The 26,343-nt window shown below is 41.9% G+C and overlaps 1 protein-coding gene across 1 annotated transcript in view; it reads left to right on the top strand.

The window, feature by feature from the left end:
* The window catches only part of baiap3 (BAI1 associated protein 3), a 54,995-nt gene that overhangs the window by 4,579 nt on the left and 24,073 nt on the right, over positions 1–26,343 (top strand). The window contains exons 2-16 of the mRNA XM_086074769.1: positions 8,337–8,487; positions 17,980–18,067; positions 18,699–18,782; positions 18,908–19,015; positions 20,358–20,417; positions 20,502–20,568; positions 21,079–21,292; positions 21,385–21,429; positions 22,684–22,761; positions 22,993–23,098; positions 23,177–23,284; positions 23,358–23,450; positions 24,469–24,572; positions 24,647–24,764; positions 24,927–25,051. Of these exons, the coding sequence (XP_085930895.1) occupies positions 8,354–8,487; positions 17,980–18,067; positions 18,699–18,782; positions 18,908–19,015; positions 20,358–20,417; positions 20,502–20,568; positions 21,079–21,292; positions 21,385–21,429; positions 22,684–22,761; positions 22,993–23,098; positions 23,177–23,284; positions 23,358–23,450; positions 24,469–24,572; positions 24,647–24,764; positions 24,927–25,051 (1,532 nt within the window). The 5' untranslated portion in view covers positions 8,337–8,353. The remainder of the gene's footprint in view (positions 1–8,336; positions 8,488–17,979; positions 18,068–18,698; positions 18,783–18,907; positions 19,016–20,357; positions 20,418–20,501; positions 20,569–21,078; positions 21,293–21,384; positions 21,430–22,683; positions 22,762–22,992; positions 23,099–23,176; positions 23,285–23,357; positions 23,451–24,468; positions 24,573–24,646; positions 24,765–24,926; positions 25,052–26,343) is intronic.

The following is a 26,343-nucleotide window of genomic DNA, read 5'->3' as shown; positions in this document are numbered from 1 at the left end:
CACGTCTCAAAAACCATCTCATGAGAGCGTAAAAACCTTTTTGCGATATTTGAGAGTTTTTTCCGAAAATCATTTGTTTCCATTACCAGCTTGCTTTTGCGCAAAACTGAGGGTAATGGAAACGCACCAACTGATTTTGCCAATTTCCAACACAGTTTATTATCAATAATCACACCCAAAAACTTGCTCAATTTCTATTCCATTTACATTTAGTTTGATTTCACTACTGAGTTGCATACCACTTCAACCAGAATATCAACCTACTTTACCATCAAGCAGCACTCTTAAGTTCACTTCACCAAGAATGGTTGGTAACTACAAGAATTTGGCTTGACTTTCTTGACCATTGCGTCTTGTTGGGTTGCTGACAGCTACCTCAGTTTGCATGACATCATCACATTAGCAAGATCCACCAATGAAGTTAATAAACAAAGCAAATCAATGAAGAAATGGCAGACAAAGCACTGTTAACAATTACAGAGCTACTGAGGACTCAAAATGTTGCTCGGGAACACATGACCTTAAACCTGCAACATAATCCCATCATTTGGCGTTCTCTCCTCTTGGCGAGTGGCTCTAGGTTTTTTTCTTCTTCTTCCATTTTATTCCCGTTGTCACACAGAGGAAACCATTTTCTGCCGACCAATCAATGGACTGCACTTTGGTGTCTGGCCACCTGTGTTAGATGACCGCAAGATGACATCTGATCAGTTATTTAGAGACTAGTTGAAAGTTTTTGCAGTGCACTTCACTAAACTGCACCACATCTTATCTGTTCATGGACTGGATGGCTACCACCTGGAGTAGTCACCAGTCATTTGCAGGAAAATTGCAAATGAGTCAGTGACTGAGACTTTATCCCATGTGAATCACTACACTATTGATGATCCTTCAAAGACGTTTAGCTTCTGCTTGAAACCACCCAACATGAAAAGTAGCCTGATTGGTTTTCTCTCTTGTATCTCCGTCTTGCAAGCCGTCAAGAGGGCAGCTACACGTCCAACTATGTGTACGTTGAGCTGCGTTATGGCAGGCTTGTTAGGGCTCCTCTGCTGGCCCTTTGTGAAATTCCATTTACCTGTATGTGCCAGCTTCCTTCTCTATACCGTTACCATAGAGACCCTCAGCGAGGCGCCTTTGGCTGCCGGGCTCATCGGCTCGCATACAAGAGACACAGGTGAGCGAGTGTTTCCCTGGCATGCCGTCGGCACCGATGTTGGGAGAAAGGCATTTACTTGGCCTTGACTGCGTTTCCCTGGCAGATGCTTAACAGCCCCCCGCAACAATCCGTCCCAGTCCAATTCCCGATTGCTACCAGGGATACCCGGTTTGTTACCACAAACTGAAATCCTGCTGGGAGAGGTCCACTCCAGTAATTGAAAGGAGTTCACCTGAGAGGCAGCTGCTTGCCTGTTGCTCAGCACGGGCCAAGCTGTAAATGACGTGCCGCTTCCTGCAGGAGTGTGTGTGACCCCACCCTCAGCGCTGCCAAGAACACATTTTCACTTTCAACGTTACGCTTGGGGAGGTCTCTCGGAGATGCCGTCGAGTGAGCTGCTGATCAAGACATACGCGCAGCGGAGCGTTAAAAACAGCCAATCATTTTTCACTTGGAGAGGCAGCAAATGGAAATGCACTTGGATGCCACATTATTCACAAACTGCTTGGAAATAATGTTATAATTGTCGGTGTGAACAAAATCTATACCTTTAGCTTACTGAAAAGATTTTTATTTTATTTTGACCTTTAAAGGCATGATAGAAAACCTTATATATTGTTACAGCAATGGTGCCCAACCTTTTCTACACTACTGACCACTGAATAACACTAAATACTAGGGGGTGGGTAGTTTTTGTTTTTTATTTTTTGTTTTTGTTTGCTCAAACAACACACTACTGCATTAAAAAACGCAAAGCTGCTCAAACTCTGGCACATTTAGTAATTTGATTTTGGCAGTGCTTTTCTGCTTCAAAAAGATAAAACCCACACAGCAACAAAATTATGGGTCTCATGTACAGGCGGTTCTCATTTTACAGCGGCAGAGGTTCACCGAGGTTCAAACGATCTGCATGGAAAACTGAGGACCCCCCGTATCTACTTGTCGGCATATGATGAGTTTTATACAAGAGCGTTCTTGTCTGACAAATAAATTACTTTATTATTAGGAAAAATCGTTATGTGTGTGATCGTTGATTATGGGGTGGGGGGGGGGGGGGGGGTAAATTTACAGTAATTGCAGCTGGGGCATAGAAGAGTCCTGGGACCTGATTTACTAAGGCCTTGGTCCAAACAAGGATTTTTTAAATATATATACAAAAAAAAAATATATATATCTGTGCCAGACCCCACTTACAGTAAATCAGGCATTTAACAGTTTTGTCTGTGGCCCGTATTGTCTGTGGTCTTCCCTGGTTACCTCAACACAGAGTACCATCCCATCAATCATGAAACAAAGTCCTCCGATGCAGAAATCTTGCTTGATTATACTTGATTGCTCCAAACCGAAAACAGACACTCCCCAATGTTTGCCAAGAGTTGAAAATGGCATTGGGATCAAGAAAAAACTTGCTTTGGAAAATACTTCTTGGGATCTGGGCAGAGCTGGACTGGCACAAAACAATCTGCCCTGCACACCGGCCCAGCCCGGCCTGACTCTTGCCTAACAAGTAGTTCTGCCACTGATGTTTATTGATGATGTTTCAGTTTGCTATCTATATTCAAAATGGATTAACGGACTGGTGCTTCTAAATTGTGGGCCAGTCTCTTGGGGTAAAATGTAGGAAAATAACAATTAAAAAGCACTGCATCGGCCCCAAAAAGAGGCCAGCCCACCGGGCGTCTCGCCTGTATGCCAGATGATCAGTCCAGCCCTGTGTCATGATCTGAGCTGTCAGGCTGCGCTCAATTGTTGTTTGTTGTTGTGTTGCAACCAGTTGACCACGAGGGGGCGCCAACGCGTCTCACACAGCTGTCTTTATTCATGTAATCAGTTGGCGTATTTAAGAGTCAGTCCAACCAGCTACCGGTTGTCGGACGATTCATTTGCCAGCCACCAATGCCCAAGCCTAGTCGCGACTGTTTCTCGACCTTGATTCTCGTCTCACCTTGTACTACGATCTTGCCTTGCCCTTGTAAGTTTTTTAGTATAGTGATTTTTGTATTCTGCCTCTTGCCTTTTTGTGTAAGCACTTTAATTTGATCTCCTTGCCCTTTCGGTGCGAGCCTTTTAGTTGGAGTTACTTCCGCGTTGTTGCGTGCACTTTTTGGTATTGTTTTCCTCCTTGCCTTGCAAGCGATTTCTGTTTGGATTTCTGTGTGTCTTTTGTGTAAATAAATATTGTTAACTGCTCTCCTGTCCGCGTTTTTAGGATCCACATTCGTATCATAACACCCTGGATCTGGGGAACCTACTTTTACACACATAAAAGTGACATTTGGTGGGACATATTTTGTTTTATTTACTGTTGCTTCCTTATTTGTCAGTCAAGGCGCTTCTTTGATTAGTTACATTCCGTTCATGTCACAGTCCACGCAGTCGATTTGACTCTTAGAGATGTCAGCTTTCCCACATGCATCTGGATTTATTTGTGGTTGTAAATATGTGACAAGATTTGTGGCCCAGCTAATTTTGGACACTATTGCCAGGACAAATCCATCCTAACACACCTTAGACATACTGTAAAGATAATCTTATAAGACAGAAGATAGTCGGGTGTTTGATGTCCTTGTTTGGGAAGGGGTAAAATCGATTGTCATTGTGTGTGCCTGGCAGTAGATCCCAAATAACGGGCACTACGTTGTATGTTCACTCCAGCAGCTCTGATCTAATAAGACTGCAATCTTTTGCTAAGATCCCAAATAGCTCTGGTTTTCACCATGTAAAATTTAGGATGGCATCGCAAGTGCAAAATTAAGTTTACCACTTTGCTGATGTCTAGCGTGTTTTTTGTGTGTGGTTTTTTTGCCATTTATCTGCATCTTCTATAATGGGCCTTTTATCGGAACCGGAGGAATTTTCCAACACTTTCTCTCAGCGGGATGCATTTGAAATGATCCATTGATGATATGTGGCAGAGAAGCAAGTCACTTGAGGCTAATGGAGTGGATGCTCCATGAGGGTGCCAGATGTCAGCCTTGTGGATCAATAAAGCCGCCGATGCAACTTGCACTTCCTCACGTCTGACTTGGTCCGAGACGACAATTCGGCTGATTAATTCGACTGTTGCACTAACAATCTATGTGTGAAGTACACCTGCAAAATGTAATGAGATCAATACAAAATCTGGCCTTTCTAAATGTATTTATTCACCTGTTCACACCTAAGTTTATTTTTAGGTGCAATTCTTCTGTGTAGACTTCTGACACACACAGCATGTGTAAACTTTGAGCAAAACCACCAAAGAGGTGTGATTTGGTAAAGTATAAAGCTGGCCGTATTGTAATGCAAAAATGCAAATTGAAAATTTATTAATTCGAAACATGCAATGTGATTTGTCAAAGCTGTTATCAATTGTAATGACTGATTAAATAGCACATCTGAGAGGCAGGTGTATTTTTCCAAACCATAACATAAAGTGCACGGAGGAAGCAGGAGCTCAAAAAGCACACCTGATTGAGCGTTTGGATTTTCAAATTAACAATGTGACAAATGGCCACCATATTTTTACAAAAAAATCATGTAATGAGGACTTCAAACGTCTCTAAATTCCTCCATAACAAATAAATTCAGGAGTCTTCCATATGTTTTAGCCAAGTAAATTGCCTCGTCCTAAAACTGGCTCTGACTGACTGACTCTGACTCAACTCGTGACTCAAGTCCCTCAACTCAAATTTCAGTTTTCTCTGGCTTTGTGCTAATGTTGTGAGTTTATGAATGACTTACTTTTAATCTGATTCAGACTAAAGCTATCTGGATAATGATATTAATTCAAAACGGTGTCCACTCAGACTCCCATTCCACTAATTGTCCTCTATTACACTTGGCTAATAGCAGCAGCCATTGTTCTGCTTGAAGTGCTGGCGCCCGAGGCCCCCCCTTCAGCCTCACAGACATGGCCTGTCAACTTTTTAAAAGTGTTCGACCGAGTCGGGCTGACTGTGTGGAACGGCGTCTCCATCAATCACTGCGGCTCTCTTGTGTATCTTGTCAGCCGTCCTTTGTGAGCTCGCTCTTCCTCACCTCTTTCGATTTGCAACCTCACACAAAAAAGGCCTTTGTGAGACATGCGGGTGTATTAAAAACGTACTGGATTTACACTACAGCTGGATTTACACTACAGATCCTAGCACCCAATTCCTATTGAATGCCTATTATCCTTTTTTGGGGGGGGTGGGGGGGTCTATTTCCATATGCATTTCAAGTAAAACAGATTCAATATTTTGATTGCAATTGAATGTGCTATTTTTCTTCCTTTGTATTTTTTTGAATAAATACAAGCCATAAATTTATCTGTGCTACAGTAATCAATATTGGAAGAGATTATTGTACATAAATGTTTTGGTCTTGTAAATTAGGCGTAGGCATAGGTCGATATTAGATTTTGACGGGATGATATCCGTGAGCAAAATGATTGTGGTGTCACGGTATCGCGTTATTAAAATGACAGCTCTAAAATGCCGATGTCCGATTTTTATTGGAGAGGCCTGCTACAGTACAGATCACATTTGTAAGCATATTTTCACAAGAAATCAAATTTTTTTAAAACAGGCCGCCAGTTGCTCGTTCCTGAGCTAAGAAAGGTGCTGCGTTGCCAAAAGAGGGAATTATGCTGTAGGTATTTATAGACCCTCAACCTTCTGTTGAGTTTAAAATGATCAATTGCTAATAAAATGAGCATATGTTTAGATAAATCCTATAAAGTGGCCCTTGGATTATACACAATCGCTTATAGCAAGGGTAAGTGGGGAGAAAGGTTTTGACTTGGGCCAACATGAGCTGATTTATGAAATATCATTTGTTAATATTGCAAGGAAAAGCTCAGTGTCTTGCGCCCCTCTGCTTCATTAAATCCATCTTACTTTATTTGAATCTGCTCTGCAGAGAGATGTCATGTTATGAAGGTTACATAACTCTGTTAGTCTTGAAAGACAACCTGGAAGTGGAAATGAAAGTGAAGGACGTAACGAGTGACTGCTGAGAATGTCTGGCTTTGTAAAATATATTCTATAGTATGTAACCTCAATTTAATATTTTATTTTTGTTTTAACAAACCCCAGCTTGTTACATGTATGATATCTCATTTGGTCAAAATAGCCAGGGGCCAATAAATACAGCACACTTTTCAGCCTGAAATTATATGTATTTTGCAAATGAGCCAATGCTCACACCCTTCTGTTACCGTGTTTTGTGACTTATGGAATTCTGAAGGGGAAAAAAAGAGCCCATAAACACAGTAAAAGCAAAGATTGGATTTTCACTCATGGGGGCAGTACTTCATCACCAAGGCACCAAATTACACTTGGCAATTTGTGTCGCAGAGTTGTGCATTTGGCGCAGGCTCGTTCACAGGCACCTTTTCTGAAATTGGCAGCTCCATAAGATTTACTTGGTTGTTTATTTTCCCACTGGCAGGCACTCCAGCGACTCAACTGCTTGTATACAAGCAATTAAAAAGGCAAGTCCTATTTAAATTTGAACTCACACTAGTGTACAAGAAAGGTTGTTTGACGGAAATTCAAAGTGAACAAATGAAGTGCTTGCCTTGGACCAAGTGAGTGAGAGTTGTGATTTTCTGTAGTGTTACTACACACACTATACATTTGGGTATAGTTGCTGTCCCGCTGAAATCTTGTAGCTGTTGCTTGTGTGATTCTAAATTTTGAAAAAGTGAAGAACATGTCTCGGGTGCCTGTATTGCCTTAAACCTAACAAGTGCTTTAATTCCCACAGTGTAAGTGTTTTCCTTGGATTTAGTATAAAAAAACAAACAAACAGGAAAAGTGAAGCATTATGTTTCAATCAAATGTAAATGGTTTTTACAACATGGATAAAAAAATAATAGAACTTGAAAATATTTTTTCCCCATTTGGGACGTATATAAGCAACATCCATAAAGACCTCCGTTAACATCTAATTGATCAAGGAAAGTCAAATCCGCATTCCTGATTGTTGTAGGACTTTGGTTAAAGTTCCACTAGAGGTGCCATGAAACACGTAACTCGTCCAGGTGTCTCTGAGAAATTAATTTCAACGTCTAGATGATATCTTTCAGGAATAACCTAAATGAGAATGAATGTAAATCAAATGCTTGGCCAGTATCTCAGACGGACGTTCACAGCCTGAAGTGGGAGTTGGCAAAGAGGGGAGGGGTTCAACTGCAGTTGGAGGTTGCCATGGCGATCATGACCAACTAATGAGACACACTGTCCATCTAAGATGGCCTTTTCCACACCTTACTGTCCTATGTTTGGCACCGGAGCAGTTGAAGTGGACCTGCAAATTTGTCGTATTCCATGGTGGTATAGAGAGGCGAAGCAGTGAGTCATTGCCCATGGCCCGTTCTGTTGAAAGTAATTGTCAATATTGTGCGTACATTGTCACATATTTTTTGTGTGCAACTTTATTGGCTGTGTGAACTTGCATTCTGGACACAGCACCATCCTATTCAGTGATCCATACACAAGAAGGAAGGTCAAACAGTCGTTTGAGTATTGTTGTTTACCTTACTTTGTTACACAAAATCTAGTGACCATATTGTTTTAGCTTGCACTCGACAAATACTCCATACATAAAAAAGCTAAAATTAATAAAAACTAAACAAACAAAAAAAGTGAAAAAAAATCCAAACCAACAAACCTGCTTTAAAAACTAATTACGAATAACTAAAATTAAACAACAAAATTCAAAATGAAATAAAAACGAACCCAAATGAAAAATACAAAAACGATTGTAAAAAAAACAACAACACTGTTTCTGTCAGAACTGTTCCAGTTCTGAGGTTTGGGGCTCAAATCTCAGCTTGTAGCCTTATTGTAGGGAGTTTGATTGTTCTTCCCATGCTCTAACCTACCCCCAAATCCACAAATGCCAACTGTCAAGTTTATTGACGAATCTAAACTGCTTATAGGTGCTAGTGTGAATGGTCTTTGGTAAATGTGTCTTGTGAATGACTGGCAACAAATCTTGGATTTCCCCCACCTCGCACCCAAAGTCCCATCAGGCAAATGGATGGATCAATTTTGGGTTGTGTGTGTCTGTTTGTGTTGGTTGGTAGAGTTGGAGGAGGGAGTCTTCAGATGTTTTTCACTTTGCCCCCCCTTTTCAAGAATAAATCTTTGCAAAGTTTGGGCAGTTACAAAAAACTAACACAAACCTTGTCACCCTCCTTATCTTTTAGGGGCCGATAGTAGCGCCATGACGACACTGCTGGATTTAAAGAGTAGCGTCTTACGCCAGGTGCAAAGGAGCCAGTCGTTGAGGAGCCGCAGGGAGTCACCGCCCGCTGGCAGCAGCCCCCTCACCCACTGTCCAGAACCCTTATCCCGAAGGTGAGTCAAAAGTGGATGCACTATTTGTAGAAAGGCAACTATTTGTATTCATTAAAAAAAATGAAGTCAGCCTTGGCGGTCCAACCCCCGGCTACAGAAGCTAGCTCTGAGGACATGGAATGTCACCTCTCTGGCAGGGAAGGAGCCCCAGCTGGTGTGTGAGGCTGAGACTTGCCTTCACACACAGCTTGGGTTCTGGTACCAATCCTCTTGAGAGGGGCTGGACTCTCTTCCACTCTGATGTTGTCCACGGTGAGAGGCGCAGAGCAGGTGTGGGCATACTTATTGCCCCCCGGCTAGGCGCCTGTACATTGGGGTTTACCCCGGTGAACGAGAGGGTAGCCTCCCTCCGCCTTTGGGCCAAATAACTGTTATTTGTGCTTATGCACCAGACAGCACCAGACAGCAGCTCAGAGTACCCACCCTTTCTGGAGACCTTGGAGTGCAGTGATGTGGACTCTGTATCGGTCCGTTGTGGTAAAGAAGGAGCTGAGCCGAAAGGCAAAGCTCTCGATTTACCGGTCGATCTATGTCCCTACCCTCACATATGGTCACGAGCTGTGGGTCGTGACCGAAAGAACAAGATCACAGATACAAGCGGCCGAAATGAGTTTCTTCCGCAGGGTATCCGGGCTCTCCCTTAGAGATAGGGTGAGAAGCTCGGTCATCTGGGAGGGACTCAGTGTTGAGCCGCTACTCCTCAGCATTGAGAGGAACCAGTTGAGGTGGCTCCTGGGCATACCTAATCAATTGGCCAAGATTGTTGCCGCCCTGGGTGGGCGGAGTGGCGAAAATCCTTGGCATACCTAATCAATTGGCCAAGATGGCCGCAGCCCTGGGTGGGTGGAGTGACGAGAATCCTGGGCGTACCTCATCAATTGGCCAGAATCCTGGGCGTACCTAATCAATTAGCCAAGATGGCTGTCGCCCTGGGTGGGCGGAGTGGCGACAATCTTGGGCGTACCTAATCAATTGGCCAAAGTGGCTGGCGCCCTGGGCGGGTGGGGGATGGGCGAGAATCCTGGGCATAGCTAATCAATTGGCCAAGATGGCCGCAGCCCCGGGTAGGAGGGGGGAAGAGAATCCTTGGCGTACCTAATCAATTGGCCAAGATGGCCGCCGCCCTGGGTGGGTGGAGTGGCGAGAATCCTGGGCGTACCTAATCAATTGGCCAGAATCCTGGGAGTACCTAATCAATTGGCCAAGATGGCCGCCGCCCCGGGTGGGCGGGGGGAAGAGAATCCTTGCCGTATCTAATGAATTGGCCAAGATGGCCGCCGCCCTGGGTGGGTGGAGTGGCGAGAATCCTGGGCGTACCTAATCAATTGGCCAGAATCCTGGGCGTACCTAATCAATTGGTCAAGATGGTTGCCGCCCTGGGTGGGCGGAGTGGTGAGAATCCTGGGCGTACCTAATCAATTGGCCAAGATGGCTGCTGCCCTGGGTGGGTGGAGTGGCGAGAATCCTGGGCGTACCTAATCAATTGGCCAGAATCCTGGGCATGCCTAATCAATTGATCAAGATGGTTGCCCCCCTGGGTGGGCGGAGTGGTGAGAATCCTGGGCGTACCTAATCAATTGGTCAAGATGGCTGCTGCCCTGGATGGGGCGGGGGGGACAAGAATCCTAGGCATAATTAATCATATGTCCACGGTAGTAGTAGTAGTAATAGTGTTTGGAATAGTAGTAGTCGTACATAGGCCAAGCCTTGAGTACACATAGAAAAAAAGGGGGGTGAATTGAGCTCAATAGTGAGAGAGATGACAGGCAGCCCTGATTGGCTGAGACAGTTGCTATGCAGAAGTGAGAGACCAGGCAGTGAAGCTAAAAAAGCATTTAGATAGCTGTCCATTCCATTACATTTAAAAACAAAAAAAATAATGCTGTGCTTTTATTTATTTTATTTTTTATTTTATAAAATCTGAAATGAGCTGAATAGTTTAAAATTGGAACGATTGGAATCGGTCAAGAAATTTGGAAGTTAGCCATAATCAACATAAACTAAAAGTTCCTTACTGTTGCCTTAAGAAACATGCACATTCACGTACACACATTTGACTTTAACTTATTGGACACATCACGCACGCACATTCAACTGAGTTGTATGAGAAAGCACACACCTCAAACAAAAGGCTTTCACGACTTAACGGTTCAAAATGCAGATTCCAGAAATGGCTCATTAGGACAGCAAGGGTTTGGGGAACGCGAGCATCTTCTCATTTTTTCTATCTGATGGAAAATGAGCGAATTAGAGCAGGTTGAACACTTGAGATTTTAAAAAATTGAGGAGAAAAAGGCGACCAAAATAACATGGGGTTGAATGGCCGTAAAAGTGTGACTTCTCCTCGCTTGAAGTGAAATAAAAGGTACTAAATGACACCTTTGTCAAACAAAAGCATGTTTGTCTGAAAGAAGACCCTTATGACTACAAAATGTCCGAATTTGATGTTTAGTGAGCAAAGATTGTGGCCACGGTAACGAGTTGAAGTGAGATTTTTCGAAATACTTTTTTTTCTCTCCTCACTCTGACGTTGACTGCTCCACTCTGGCAGATGCAATACATACCAATGTTAAAAGGCTTTTTTTCTCCATTTCGCTCACTCTCTTTGAACCCGCTCAGGAGGGAGATCTTACATTCCTTAAAAAAAAGATGGGAAAACTTAAAAAAATTTGCTAAAAATCATATCGGTCGGTTAACGTATGCGCGCGTAGCGCGGCTTGGAAAAAGGTTGTTGATTTGTGGACTTTTTTCCCCCTTCTCCATTCATTGCAATGGGACTTTTTTGGGGGGAATTTGGGGGAATTGCGTCGCCATGGTAATTCAGAATTCCAAGAAAAGCAATGCCGCAGCGAGTCTGATCGAGCCGCATCTTTTGATACCTCATTTGTGCCGGTGCGTTCAACGGTATGGGCCACATTTTTGTGGAAAAATCCGTGGAATAAAATATAATAAACACGATTTTCTAGGATAGTAATATGTGCCTGCTTTGCTCCGCTACTGCTTTGCTCCGCAGCAGTCCCATAATAAACATTTCAGTAAAAATGCCAGAATTAGCCTATTAAAAAGGCTCTTTTTCATCTGAAGTCCCGAGACAGATTGTAAATGTCACCCTAGTAAAATACATAACAATAACAATACATTCACAAAAATGCTATTAAAATGTTAAAATAAAATTTTCATAACAAAAGCAATACATTTACTAAAATGTACATTAAACCTACCAGGGATAAACAAATACAGGAAGCATTAGTGTTGACATTTCTAATGATCAGTTAACCATTTTTTAAGTTGGAGCTTAAATGTAATGTATGTGTCTCGATTTCTGATGTGAACAAGAGTGAGATTCCACTCGGTAGCAGCTCGGACAGAGAAAGCAGTTTGACCGAAAGCACTTTTCCTAAAGGGAACAAACAATACATTGATGTATAACAATATTAACTCCATCTCATTGCATCCAGTAAATAATGCATCTAATTATATATGATAAATTAGACTGTGAAAGAAGATATCATGAAAGGCAATACGTTTTACAATGCAATTAAACTAGAATACATAGAAATTTCTCACAGTAAAAGATAATTCCTTTCATCTGTGGTGCTTTGTGCTGCTGACTTCTTCTTTTTTTACATACTTAAATGGGACTATTACAATGCACCGTCAGGCTCCAATGGGCAAATGTCGTCTTGTACTGTATATTACTTAACACCATGCAGTTCTGAGGTGCAGCTCTCCCACTGCTGTTTCTAAATGTCTTGATGTGTGTATGTGTTGCACATCAATATGTGGCTCTCAAGTTGTATACTGTTTCTATAGTGGCCAGTAACCAGAAACACATTATGGTGTTTGTGAACAGTGACTCACTGTGTTGCCGCCTAAATTAAATTAGTCACAACAAGTCGCATCATGACTTTCATGTTTGTTATGGATTCAATAGAGAAAACATTCATAATGAAAACTAAAATACAATATGGCGTTATGGACAAAGTTTCATATCTCACTATTCATGCCAGATATCTCAATAACAATATTACTGTGGGTTCAGTGAAAACCAGGCTTTTATTGACAAAAATGGGTTAAAGTTTTGGTCCTTGCCTCTTTCAAATGTCCATAGCAACCACTACCTTAGAAAAAAGATATTCACCTGAAATTTTCAGGAACTGTTAAATATCAGTAGAAAGTAAATTCCAATCGCAGGTAAGGCTATCATCTGAGATTTGAACCCTTGTAAACTTTAGAAAGTTTGACGTCTCAACAGATCAAATCATGCTGCCTCAACTTTAAAGGTCACATTCAGCTTACAATTCATCTTCTGAGACATCAGCCAAAGTTTGGTTATTTTATTGTTGCTCCTTGTGGTATTTTCTTGCTTAAATGAGGTCATATTACCGCAGCGGGAAATTTGATTTAATAATTTTGTGTGAATTAAAAGATTATTTGCCATTTCTTGTAGTCTGTGACAAGTACGTTTATGGATGTTATGTCTGAAATGCATTTGGTCACATAAAGAAAATGAACATGTTTTGATAGTTCAACAGTTGTTGTTTTTCTCTTTCTCTCACTGTAATACATAAGAGCACAACACGATACTGCAAACAAGATATTCTCCGATACAGTGTTTACAAGTCACTCCAAATATGCGCTGCGTGCATTTTGGGGCAGGCTGCAGGGAGACTCGCTTTGGAAGGACCACTGTGTTAATTTTTCATCTTCAAATTTTATATTTTGTAGCTCATAATTGATTTGAATTTAATCCCGCTTAAAAGAGCAAAAAATGAACATTTGTGGTGATATTCTGCAACTCGAGGCAGACTGTTCATTCGTGACGCGTAGAAGTGGTGTGCCATCTTTCGTAGACGTGACGACATCAAGGAGTGATGAAAACATTTCATTATTTAGTAAATTTACAATGCATTAATAGAATGACCTACATGATTACATGCAAGGCATTTTACAACTTTGACACTTCTCCGACTCGCTGTTGCGTCAATCTGGGGAGCTGCAGGTGCAGCAGGGCTGCTCCTGTTAAGTTCTGCTCCCATCTTACCCCAATTGTTTATTGGGTGCGTCAGGCCAGTTGAAGAAATAGATGCCACACCTCAAATATAGGGACCTCTGGAGCCTATCCCAGCTGGCTACGGGCAGTAGGCGGGGTAAACCCTGAACTGGTTGCCAGCCAATCGCAGGGCACACAGAGACGACAACCACCCACACTCACAATCACACCTATGGACAATTTGTAGTGTTCAATTAACCTGCCATGCATGTCTTTGGAATGTGGGAGGAAACCAGAGTACCCGGAGAAAACCCACGCAAGCACGGGCAGTAATTATAATATCATTTCATTCAATTATTTTATTCATTTGTAAAAGAAAAAGACAACATGATATAAAACAAAATTTCTTCAGTGTAGAATAAAAAGGAGCAGAAAGTCGTCATGGAATAAAACATTGATCCAAAGAAAATTTGCTACTTTTTGTACAAAACAATAATAAAAAATAAAAAAAGTGTCACTAAATGTTCTTGCTTATCAAATGTCTTGCTTTTTGATTCAATAAGTTTTCCATGGGCTTGTCTCGTAGCAACAAATCAAACGACACAGGTCACCTCAAGCCCCCTCACCCATCTCAGTCTTGTTTTTAAGCCTCATCTGCAGCAAAACACAACAACTAATAGTATGAACCTGGGGTTACCATAGCAACCTAAACCGAGGCTTTGCTATCTCGTCGTGAACTTCCGTTGTAATGACGCCCGTGTTTATTTTTAACACGGAGGACGACCTCGGGTGCTACGCTGTACCTGTTTATTGTCTCGCGTATCACTCTGATGAGATATTTTAATAAATGCATAATCCAATTGGCTCAGGCAAGATCACTTTTTTTTTCTTGTTCCTTTAAATAGCCGTCTGAACTGTCACTACGGTGCATGTCATTCCTCATTTCCCATGTGGGCTCCCTGGTGTTAAAGGCTCCCCGCTGAGCCACCAATGTGCACGTATGCTGAGAGCTCATCATTAAAGGCAAGCTGTTGATCTTTGTTAGCCATTCACACCACTGTAGACATGCCTACACTCAGGCTTTAGTTGACAATAAAGGACATCAGGTCGATTATTTCAATTCGAGAAAATGTTGTGTGTTTGTGTATTTAAGTGCGTGTACTAATTCTTAATGGATGCAACAATCAGTTTTTAGCAGATGTGGACTTCACACTTTGCATTTCTGCTTTGCCGGGATCTCATTAGCATGTTTGCCTGCTCCATGTCACTGCTTTTTAATCAGTGCCCGCACAGAGGGCCACCGCAACTGGGAGCACGGACCTCCGTAGAGGGGAGGAAGCAGCCCACTAAAGCAGATTCAATGCTGTCAGTCCTCATTATTTTAGGGGTATTGTACGCTGCACAGTAAATTTTGTAGAGTCAATTTTACTCTAAAAAACACTATATTCGGTCCCATTCTAAACAGAGTAAACTTTACACTAGTTGGAAGAGAGTAAAATTCTAAAAAAAACAACAACAACAACAACAATAAAGAACACTCAAGGGTTGTGGAACAATCCCACAACCTTCAGCATGGAATACAGCTATGCCAGCCTTATTGCTATAGTTTAAATATTTCTGGTGTTCAAAAGGAGACCAACATTTTTTTTTTTTCCGTTTGCTTATTTTGACTCTTTTCCCACATAAAAACAATATGGAAATTCTTTTTTGGGGTTATCTCATGTTTTTAGTTGTTATAGTGGACCCAGGATAATATGGGCTGGTATGTGTTGTAAACTTGCGATTGTGATTCATTGTGATCATGAATCAGAAGTGTTGAAATAATTTGGATAAATTATACGTTTTATTGATTTAGACACGCATATTTATCATGTCCACTGTGACCATCTATGGGTCTGAAAGGGATAAAGTTTACTCTGTTTAGACTGGGACACAATATAGTCTTTTCAGAGTAAATTTTACTGTACAAAATTTACTGCGTGGGGGCACTAGTGACTCGTGAGTGCCCAAAAGTTTGCTTGGATCTGCACCAAATCTGACTATTGAATGTCACTTTACATGTGATGTTAACTGCGTGTACGTGGTGGCATGTACGGGGTACTGAGTGCGAAAACATGGGAGCATTCTCGTTCTGATTTCTTTGTGGCAAGTGCCACTGAAGGAAAAGACAGATTCTATCTTCCAGGTGAGCACTTTCTATGGCTGACTCCTTCTTGCCTAATCAATTGTGTAATTTTGATGGTAGGTTGTGGTGGGGGTAGGGCGTTAGTACTTGTCACGCACATCCTCCAGCAGTGTTAAGAGCTAGAGAGCTGATTCGACGCAAGTGACAAGCGTGTGACAATCAGATTTCTTTAACAAAAAAATCATGGTGTTTGATCGGAAGGCATCACATGGTCTTTCATGCCGTCGCCGACTGTGATTCGTGCACGAGTAATTGCTGTGTACGTGCTGCCACGTCATGTTGAAGTTTGGAAACGAGCGGCCGCTTGTCACCTTCACTTTTTCAATAAGCCGTCTCCAATGTTTGCTTATCATCTCAGCGCCTGCCCAGACGGTGGGGGGAAGGGTTGTGGGACATAATTGAAGCATTGGAATGAATTCAGGAAAATACATTTGACTCAAAACAACATGAGAACCTGTTTCCTAGCAACATCAAGCCACTTGTATTTTTCTGGTCACGTGAGCAAGTGTGTTGTGTTTATTTCATTGTGTCAGATCAAGCGTTATTTTAAACATTTTTTTTCCAGAAGCTGGGAACAAAAGACCCGACAATGTTTAGCCAAATCCCTCTGGCAGTAAGACTGACAGAAGACTGAACAGATTTGTGCTCACTACAATACCCGCGACAATTAGGAACGGATGTGGAGGGAATTGAGGGTCTCAAAGCGCAAGGATGACGATGGAGTGGAGCTTATTTGTATTGTATGCGCTAAAGCAAAACTACGCCAAACCATTATAGCAATCCTTTTGTAAGACTCACTCAGTCTAACTGCACTCCAACAAACCAGAGTCCATCTGTGGGAGAATTCAGATTACCGCGCATCTTAACTCTAACCTGGTTGAGTAGTCAAATATTTCAGCAGGTTTAGCCCAGCAAGCCCACATTTTATTTTTATTTCTTTTAGCCTAGCTCGACCAGCTCACCCAGCATGGCTGCCATTAGTCTTCATCAATACCTCAGGGGTTTACCATCTGCTCCCCCCGGCATGGCGAGAGTCGGCGGGTGGCAGCAAGGATGGGCTGCCACACACCCGCTGCGATGCGATGACGCCAATAAAAGGGAGCGTGACTGGGGCCTCACATGGGTTGCCTCCGCCACAGCCGTAATATGACGAGGGAATGGCAAACGGGTAGGTGGCGAGGGGTTCGGGAAAAGGCTCATCCCCATCACTCTGCCGTTGCTCACATCAGAGGTGGTTTCCATGCAGTTCGGCAAGTGGTGGAAAGCTCCCCGGTGAAGGAGATTTGGAATGTGTTTGTATGTGGGATTCCCAAGGCGTTGGAGCTTGCTACGCCATCCATTCCCCCCCCATCCCTGCCCTCTAAACGTGCCGCCACGTATCACCATGACGACCGGGAGGCTGGTGGGAGTCCGGGAATTCTCTCAAACTTGGAAAAAATATATATCATTTGCATTTTTGCACACAGCTGTGCTCATTTGATTTAAATAGATCCCAGAGAGCATCCATGATGGAGTAAATCAGGGGAGTCTGACATTGCATTCATAAGACCTCTCAGTCTACATTAGTCCAATAGATATTTATGAGACAATTAAACACTTCCGACTGAATATTTCAAGGTAATTTTGGACTGATTCCAAGCCGCCTGACTCTCTTTTGGAAGTCTTGTTGGGCAGAGTTTGTGAGAGTTTGTGCTCCCAACCGGTCCTCGACAATTGGATGAGTTTCTGGCGTATCAACTTTCTGTAAAAAAATACAAATAAAATTAAATCTTAATTTTTCCACGCACATCAAGGCCAGACCAATTAGGGGAGCTTGTTGTTTTGCTGTTAGTACTTCACAGGCGTACAATGTCTTTGAAGTGCTAATCACAAAACAGCATGAGGCGTGACGCAGAGGGAAAACATCTTATCAAAACTTAAAACATCCATTGACAGATGCCCGAGTTAAATCTTACACATCAGATGGTTTGACAGTATTACCAATGATGAGCTATTCTAACAAACAAAACAAAAAAAGAACTCAACTCAATTGATGCAAGTGGGGATAGATTGAACACACACTTATGAAAGAAATAGCAAACATCGTGTTTGACAGTAGTTGAATCCACAAGGAAAGAGTTCAAGAAAGATTAAAGGTCTTAGAAGAGGTCTGGAGTCTCCACAACAAGTCACTCTGATCAAAGTTTGAAACACAATCCCAATAAACCAGGTCAATGGTGTTATCCACTGAAACATCCAGTAACAACCTAGCAATCTTTTGTGTGTAGAAGAGTCATGAAATCAAACATCTAGTTTTTTCCTGCTTCCTTGGCAGGGTCTCCGAGGAGAGCATGGAGTTCTTTGAGCGTATGAATACCATTCTGCAGAAACAGGAGAACATGCTGCAAGCCGGCCAAGCCGAGGTAACCTCCCGCCCGTCTTGCACTTCTCCATCTGTTCGCAGGCCAACGACACATAAGCAAGCAAGGATGAGTGGGCAGCTGCGCAGCCCGTGCCCACTCCACGGTGACGTCTGTGAACAGACGGGGCCAGCGTTTGTTTTGGAAGTTCGTCAGTGACGAGCTGCTGTCAGCGGTTATGTTTCGCCTCCAGTCTTAATAGTACTGTGATGATTTATTAGCATGTTGACAAAGACTTTGTCATCGCCGATATGTGGCGTCATTAATGCTGCAGTTAAAACACAAAATGTACCTCACGGTTCTGAGGCTTGGCTTTTGAAAAAAAAAATGTTTTACACAATCTGGATTCTGGACTGTTTTTGATGGTCTACACTGCAAAATGAACAGCTTAGAGCTCACTTAGCGTAATTCAAAAGCTGTCCTTGTGAAGATAAAGGCTTATTTCCACTGAGTACGTTAACATGCCTGCAGTGGATGAGTAGCGAGGCTTGGGGTGCAGTTGTTTTGCTGCACCAATTGGTTGTATTGTCACATGTAAAAAGAAGAGCGTATGATGTCCTCCTCAACAAGTTGATTATAAAGTCTTCCTCTGAGAGTCCATTCAGGATTCACTATCAGACTGTTCCCACCACAGTGCCAAAGAGTAGCCTGCACCGTGCCGCCACCACAAGAACACGTGGACCAGGCCTTTATCCAGGACAGAATCAGCAGGACCGAGGTTTGTTAGGTCCAATGTAGTTCAACTTACATTTCTTACACTTGAAAACGCAATGACAGAAAAAATTGAAATGGTATACAAGAAAGTGAATATTACGTATCACAATTGTTTTCTTTCCCATCCAGCTGGACTTGCTCTATGAAGAGGTTGTGTACACAGTCGTTAACCGAGTGGGGGTGCCATCATCAGAACATGTGACGAGTGATGAAGAGCTTTTCACCTACCTCCTGAAGGTATCTCAACATCTATCTATCTATCTATCTATATATCTATATATCTGTCTGTCTGTCTGTCTGTCTGTCTGTCTGTCTGTCTGTCTGTCTGTCTGTCTGTCTTTTTATCAAGGATGTCAAAATTATCGCGTTAATTTCTCCTTAACTTAAAGTGCCTTTAACAGCACTAATATTTTTAACACTCAATTAACGACCGCTCCTTATTTGGAAAGCCTCTACTGAAGGGAATTCCAGTCATGACGCAGCAGAAACGTCCACGTCAAAATTACTCACTAAAATTGCACTGTACTACACTGGAGCTAAAACAAACAATGTTTAAGGGGCAGAATGTTAGCGGGGAGGAGCCATTTGGACTGTTTAGCACTACCGCCCTTTTCTCTGCTTTGGAAGAATGCACTCGGTTAGCCGTTAGCAACGAGCTAGGTTGCTCCAGCAAGAGTTGTCTGTGGCACAGGTGCAGAAGTTCGCAAGTTACTTCATGTTAAAAATTAGACAGCTCTTAATATGAAAAGATCTTTGATGGTTCGTTTCCAGTTAAGTTGAGTCATTTTACAATGTGTATCAGTATTGAACTTAAAAATAAAAGCATTCAGTGTTGTGCAAAGGAGTCACTGTAACACAATTTAGCAGTAATAAATTAAATAACAATGCATATATTTGTGGGGACTGGGGTTAAGTTGTATTTTACAGTTTTTAAAATGTGCAGAATTTCACACGTTACATTAGTCAGCTCTTAATATGAAAAGAAAAATGCACTGAGCTGTTACCATTGTCTTACAAACGCAATTATGCCATGTAGTGACAGAAAAATGACCAACACAAATCAATGTCACACTTTACAGTACAGTACCTATTTTTAACTTTTTTTTAAATGAATTGTTATGATTCAATGACTAAAAAATTCAACCATATTTCTATTAGGTTAACATTTCTTCCCACTTTTATGTTAACAAGAGTATGAAAAGTTAGAAAAAAATATTGTACACTTTATAAATTTAGATATAAATTGAGATGTAAAATGTGTGATTAATTTGAGGTTATTCGTGAGTTAATTATTGAAGTCATGTGATTAACTACGATTAAAAATTGTAATCGACTGACACCCCTAATATATATATATATATATATATATATATATATATATATATATATATATATATACATACAAGTGTAAGAAGCTGTCACATGACATCATTTATTCTCATGTTGTGCCAGCTATTGCAGGCTTCTTTTATGCAAGCAGTGAACGGCTTTCATTCTAAGTGTAAAGAGTGTTTCCAGGAGCTGCCAGTCAAACGGGACCTCATAAAAACATTCAGTTTTTATTTCTGTCTTGAAAAAGGTGTTTGATATGGGCGAGGAGGAGCATGACATCATACTCCAGAAAGTGCAAGAATCCAAGGTGAGTCTCCACAGCGTTGATGCAAAATTCTAACTTTCTTCATGGTTGCAATTATTGTAACTATCTAGTGCATTTCCTCCACAGAGAGCCACTTTTTCCTTGAGAGCTTCTGTCTTGAAAGCCAAGAATCTGCTGGCTAAGGATGCCAATGGTAAGACACTTCAAGTACAAAATCACCTCTCTCTGGCCAGAGATAATATTTTCTCCATTATGCCACTGAAAAGCTTTTGAAGCACACTCAGTGAAATAGACAAATTGTTTACTCATTTGCTAATAGTATGTCATTTGCATAGACGTGCGCAGTTGATTGATTGTGAAACACTGCGCTGAGGGGGCATGGAAATCATGCTCATATGTGTAAATTGAGTTGTGATAAATATTTATAACATGGTAACTACAAGTAGTTCTGTTAACAAGGACACAATGTCAAATGCAGTCAGTGCATTTCTACTCGGCAACGCACCCCCTACACCTGGTCACGGCCCTGGATTTACGTGCAATTTGCCAAACCCTATCGGATATGTCACTTTTACACTGAAATAGGCACACACACAAAAATCTGAATTCGTTGCTTAGACCTACAGTGTAAATTCAAGTGTCCTGCGACTCAAAAATGTGCACGGGATCTCAAATTGGTCATAAGCGTCTGTTTTGCTGCCAGGCTACAGCGACCCCTACTGCATGTTGGGCATCCTGGAGGGCCAGAGCCCGCGAGAGCCTGAGGAGAAGAAGGAGAGGAAGTTCAGCTTCAGGAAGAGGAAGGACAAGCTGGAGAAACGCTCCAGCACCAAGGAGGCGCTCCCAGCCAGGTGCATCCAAGTGACTGAGGTCAAGCCAGAGACCCTCAATCCGGTCTGGGACGAGCACTTTGTCTTGTGAGTCGGACACTTTGACCTGATGATATATCACTTGAAACTTTCAAGAGAAGCACACCTTGAGCATTTTTCTTCCGTTTTTGTATCTACAGTGAAGTGGATGACGTCCACAATGACCTGCTACATTTGGACATTTGGTAAGATATGGGTGTTTTACAGGAAGTTAATTAATTTTTAAGTCATTCATTCCCAGCCATTTTCACTGAAGCAACCTTCTTCGCTCCCGGCTGTTTTACTGGACTTTGACTGATCTTGCAAGGCCCACAGAATATTGTGTTCTATTGCTATAAAAACATGGAACCTACCAAAAGAAAGATAAGAGTCTCTTCTTTCATCAGGACAAAAAAGTTTATTAGTATATAGTTTCCGTTTTGCAGCAATTAGCATTAGAATTTAGCTCAGTTTCATCATTATTCACGAACCTGTTCAAAACACTAGGGAAAAGTGCTTGTTGCAACATGGCCCTGGTTGATCTCGTATACTCTGCTGGCCATTTTTTGTAATAACTACCATTGCTTTAAGCGACCTCTTCAGGTCAGAGGCTGCATCAAAGCCTTTTGTATGCTCTAGCGTAAAAATAAACAACGTTAAAAAAAGTATAAATACATTTTTGGGACCATGGCAATATTTAAAATAGAACGTTTTTATACGTTTTGGGGAGCAAATCAGTTAATAAATTGATTTTTCCCCCTCATAATGTTAAAATGGGGTCTGCATTTACATAGTATGTAAAGGGTATCATCACGGAATTTTAAGCCCTTCCACAGTTAACTATAGGCATGTAATGATTAAATCTTACCTTTGACACCATGGCGATGTAATTTTTGTATGAAATATTAGGTATTTCACTGACAATGTTTCTGATGCAGAAGTAAAACGCCCGGTTCAGTAAAACGTGGGACTCTCCCCGTGTCTTCTTTACATGTGGAAATTGGATAGATGTTCAATTCTTCAATTAATATTTGAAACAGAACAGCTCCTTGCCACAAGAAATCGTAGTGCAGCAGGAAGGGAGAAGATGGAAGAAAGAAAGAAAAGAAGGGAAAAAAAGGCAAACCAGAGCCGAGTGTGCTAACCACTACACCATTCAAGCAGTTACGTTCAGCAGCGCAAAAAGTTTTACTTGTAGTTTACACAAGTGTCAGCTAAAACCCTTTCTGGGATTTTAAGATGGCCAATTGTTATTGCACTTTGGCATTGAGTCAAGTGCATAGTCAAAAAGTGGCATTTATTTACTTTTATTAATTGCATTTATTACAGAGGATGACATGACCCACTTCACACGGGGGTCATATAGATCCTTTTTCTTAATGGCCTCAACATTAGTTATACATACACAATCCAATCATATCTGGTAAAGGTATAAATGGCACTCTCCTTTTCTCCTCCAGGGATCACGATGACGACGTGTCGGTGGCTGAGGCCTGCAAAAAACTCAATGAAGTCAGTGGACTTCGAGGAATGGGAAGGTATTATTAATAATATTGTAGCGCTTCTCGCTTGGTTGAATTATTTTTAACTTAAAAATAGTACGTAATAAAATTTGGTTGAGGGAGACAAATTCAATGTCAAGAGATGTAATTTTACTGTATAATGATATATATTAGTATTAGAATGTTTCTAGCAATGAGAATGCTGTTAAAATGAACACTAGACTTGCATACAGGGGAGCTTCACTGACAATCATATCATTCTGTTAGGTATTTTAAGCAGATTGCAAAATCGATGCGTGCCAACGGATCGTCATCATCCGGCTCAGAGGAAAATGCAGATGACTTCTTGGGATGCATCAACATCTCTTTAAATGTGAGAAAAGTTCAGATATTTGGAATTAAAAGTATTCCACATGCCTTTTCACCCGGCTCGTTTTTACCGCACTGACAGGAGATTCCCGTTGGCGGCTTCGACACTTGGTTCAAGCTGGAGCCTCGCTCGAGCGCCTCTAAAGTGCAGGGAGAATGTCACCTGATACTGCAGCTGTTCACAAGCCAGGTACGTGAAGCGAGCGTTTGCCGGGTTGCCTCTCATTTCGAGTAAGGTGTTCACGTTTTCGTTTTGGACTCAGAGAGACACGGCGCTGTCGAAGAAAGAGTCAAACGTGTCCATCCACAAGAAACTACTCAGTCAGATTGTTCAGTATGAGCACGCTCACGTCAAGGTGAGTTTCCTCCTTTGAGAGATGCGCTCACTGAGCTGAAATGCAAAAAGAAATTAACTGAGCACTATGACACTGGTTGATACGTACAATACGTCATAAAATGGGGATGACGTCAGAGCATTCTGGTGGGATGCTTTTTATCAAGTCAGGCAATGCCATGACATTAACCCCAACCATGACTCCAACCGATTTCTAAAAACAAATTTACAAGATTTACTTGGTTTTGAATAGGGGTCTCAGGTGATTAAAATGTTTAATTGTAATTAATCGCATTACTTCAATAGTTAACTCACGATTAATCGCAAATTTTATATCTGTTCTGAATGTACAATAAAATGTACAATAAAATATTTTTCCAAGTTTTCATACTACTGTTAACATAAAATTGGGGGCAAAAACTAATAGAAATATTGCTGCATCTTTTAGTCATTGATGCAGTAATTTTATAATAATTCATAAAATCGAGTTAAACTTAAAAAAGATGTTATGTACTGTAAAAAAAAAAGAAGAAAGAATGTGATATTGATTTGTGTTGAGGTTATATTTCTGCCACTAGATGGCATAATTGCATTTGTAAGACGTTGGTGACAGCTCAGTGCATTTAAATTTTCAGATTAAGAGCTATCAAATCTTTAACATGAAGTAATTTTTTTACATTTTCAAAATTGTAAAATACAACGTGACGGCAGTTTCCACAAATATATATGCATGATTATTAAATCTATTATTGCAAAATTTTGACGTGGACGTGTTTGCTTAGTTGCGACTGGAATTCCCCCACTCCAGGCTTTCCAAGTAAGGGCCGGTGATTAATCGCGCATTAAAAAAAATTGTGGCAATAAAGGAACTTTAAACCAACTCAAAATTCACGCCCTAATTTCGACACCCCCGCTTTTTAAATGTCATAGTTGTTGGGTGGGCAGACACTCTTCATAGATCCAAGCATTTAAAAGGTCACATTTGAACAATACGTCCCTTGAAATGTAATTTGAAGTGTGACCCTGACGTCTTTTGCCAGCGTGAGCCGTACAACTGGAACGGGCAGGTTAGCCCCCCGGCGTGGACGGTGCTAACTCACCACGCTGTGCAGACGGACCTCACCTGTCTCCAACAGGCTATCATGTGAGCTTCTATTGTACGAGAGTGAAAATAAAACAGCAGCTTAACATGCTAAAAGGTTGCCTTTTCTGCCTCAGTCGCTGGCAGTGCTACAGCGGCCACCATCGAGCCCAGCGGGTGTGCTACTCCCTGCTGCTGCGCCTCCTGAGGGCTATCGATGCAGAGTGGGACCCTCCCTCTGTGAGAGGAGACCTGGTAGGTTCTCCACCTGGGGGCACATCATGGGGTGTGTGGCGGGGGGTCGGGGTCATCACTTGGAAACGTCCACCTCATTAGCTCGTCCCTGACATTCATCAAGGTTTTTGGTTCAGCCAAAAATGTCTCACAGCATAACTCGGGGGTGCTTCCTGTGTCCAGGAGAGGCAGTTGTCAGACAGCTTCAGGCTGTACACAGAGCACTGCCTGTGCCTGATGAAGAACATGCGGCAGGTTTTCCCCTGCACCAGCGCCGCTGCCATTACGCGCTACGAGCTCATGCTGAGGTAACGTCCCTGCTGCTTCACCGCCATCGCATTCCATCGCATCACATCGCATCACGTGCCGTGAGTGGCGGTGACCTTTTCACACTGAGGGACCGCCACCCAACAGACCGCTTGCCCATGCAGAAAACATTACCCTTTTCCATGGCTCGGCTTGCTTTTGTCACTTTACCATTTGCAAAAGCAGGTCTGACCAGCGGCTAAACGAGCTAGTTACCTGCCGATTAAATATAAGCAGCTGTGGCTAAAGCCAATCTGTGGCAGGGTTTTTACTTTTTGGACCTAAGTTGCCCACCTCTGCAGCTATGCACAGTTTAGAGCAGGTTTCCCCCATCCTGGTACTCGAGGGCACAAAGTCCTGCAGGTTTTACATCTTACGTTTTTCTGTGACTGTTTGACTATTGTGTTTTAAGGGTACGACCAACAGTTTTTCACACTGCGAAAAATATATTCTGGAGACCCGCCTTCCTCACCATTGTTCTCCTCATATCACATGTGTTTTCATACATCTTACTTATTGCTCTGGGTGGCAGCTATCAGAGCATATTGTGGTGCTGATCAGTTGCACAAGAAAAACTGAGATTCTGCAGAAGAAGGATTTGGTCATTTTAGTAGGATGATCACACTAGCATTTTACGCAGCTGGTAAATCGTCAGATTACAATTGGGAATAACAGCCAAACCGGGAGGTCACTTTATCTGAAGCAACTCACAGTCAGGGTTTTGTGAATACAAAGGGCAACAATGTAACTCAACAGTGAATTAAGACAACAGTTTAGCATGGCATGGCGCAACGCACGCTGAGAACCGCGTGGCTTTATCGCCGGTACAATATTTTGCTTACTAGTAGCGTAGTTACATGTAGCAACCCATTACTGTTGTTCGTCAAATATCAAACAAGTTGTTGAAATACATAGACCGCCCTAAATTGAGTGAGTTGAACTAAGTTGAAACTGTGCAGTGGAAATGCAACATTGCTCATGACTTACATATTGTTACAATTGAAGCAAATCGTTTCCATGAAGTTGTCTAATTTTATTAATCCATCAAACTGTTTGAGTGTTCAAAAATAATGCTTCAAAATGGGTACATGTTTCCATTGAGCCTCAAGGTAAAAAAAATATTTTTGGGGGGGTAATTAGATGCCTCAAAATGTGTGATACACCGATCCTTTGGCAAGCATCTCAACTACACTTTTAGAGAAAGATCCTTCACTCTTAAAACTGCTCCGTCAAAAGTAATCCAAATTGGGTGAAATAGCTATCTCAGCGCTGGGTCCAAAATGGATTGGGCTCA

The sequence above is a fragment of the Leptonotus elevatus genome, chromosome 1, assembly GCF_054856555.1.
Source record: "Leptonotus elevatus isolate MCC_2025b chromosome 1, RoL_Lele_1.0, whole genome shotgun sequence".
Taxonomy (NCBI): domain Eukaryota; kingdom Metazoa; phylum Chordata; class Actinopteri; order Syngnathiformes; family Syngnathidae; genus Leptonotus; species Leptonotus elevatus.
This window is presented reverse-complemented; position numbering and strand designations above follow the sequence as displayed.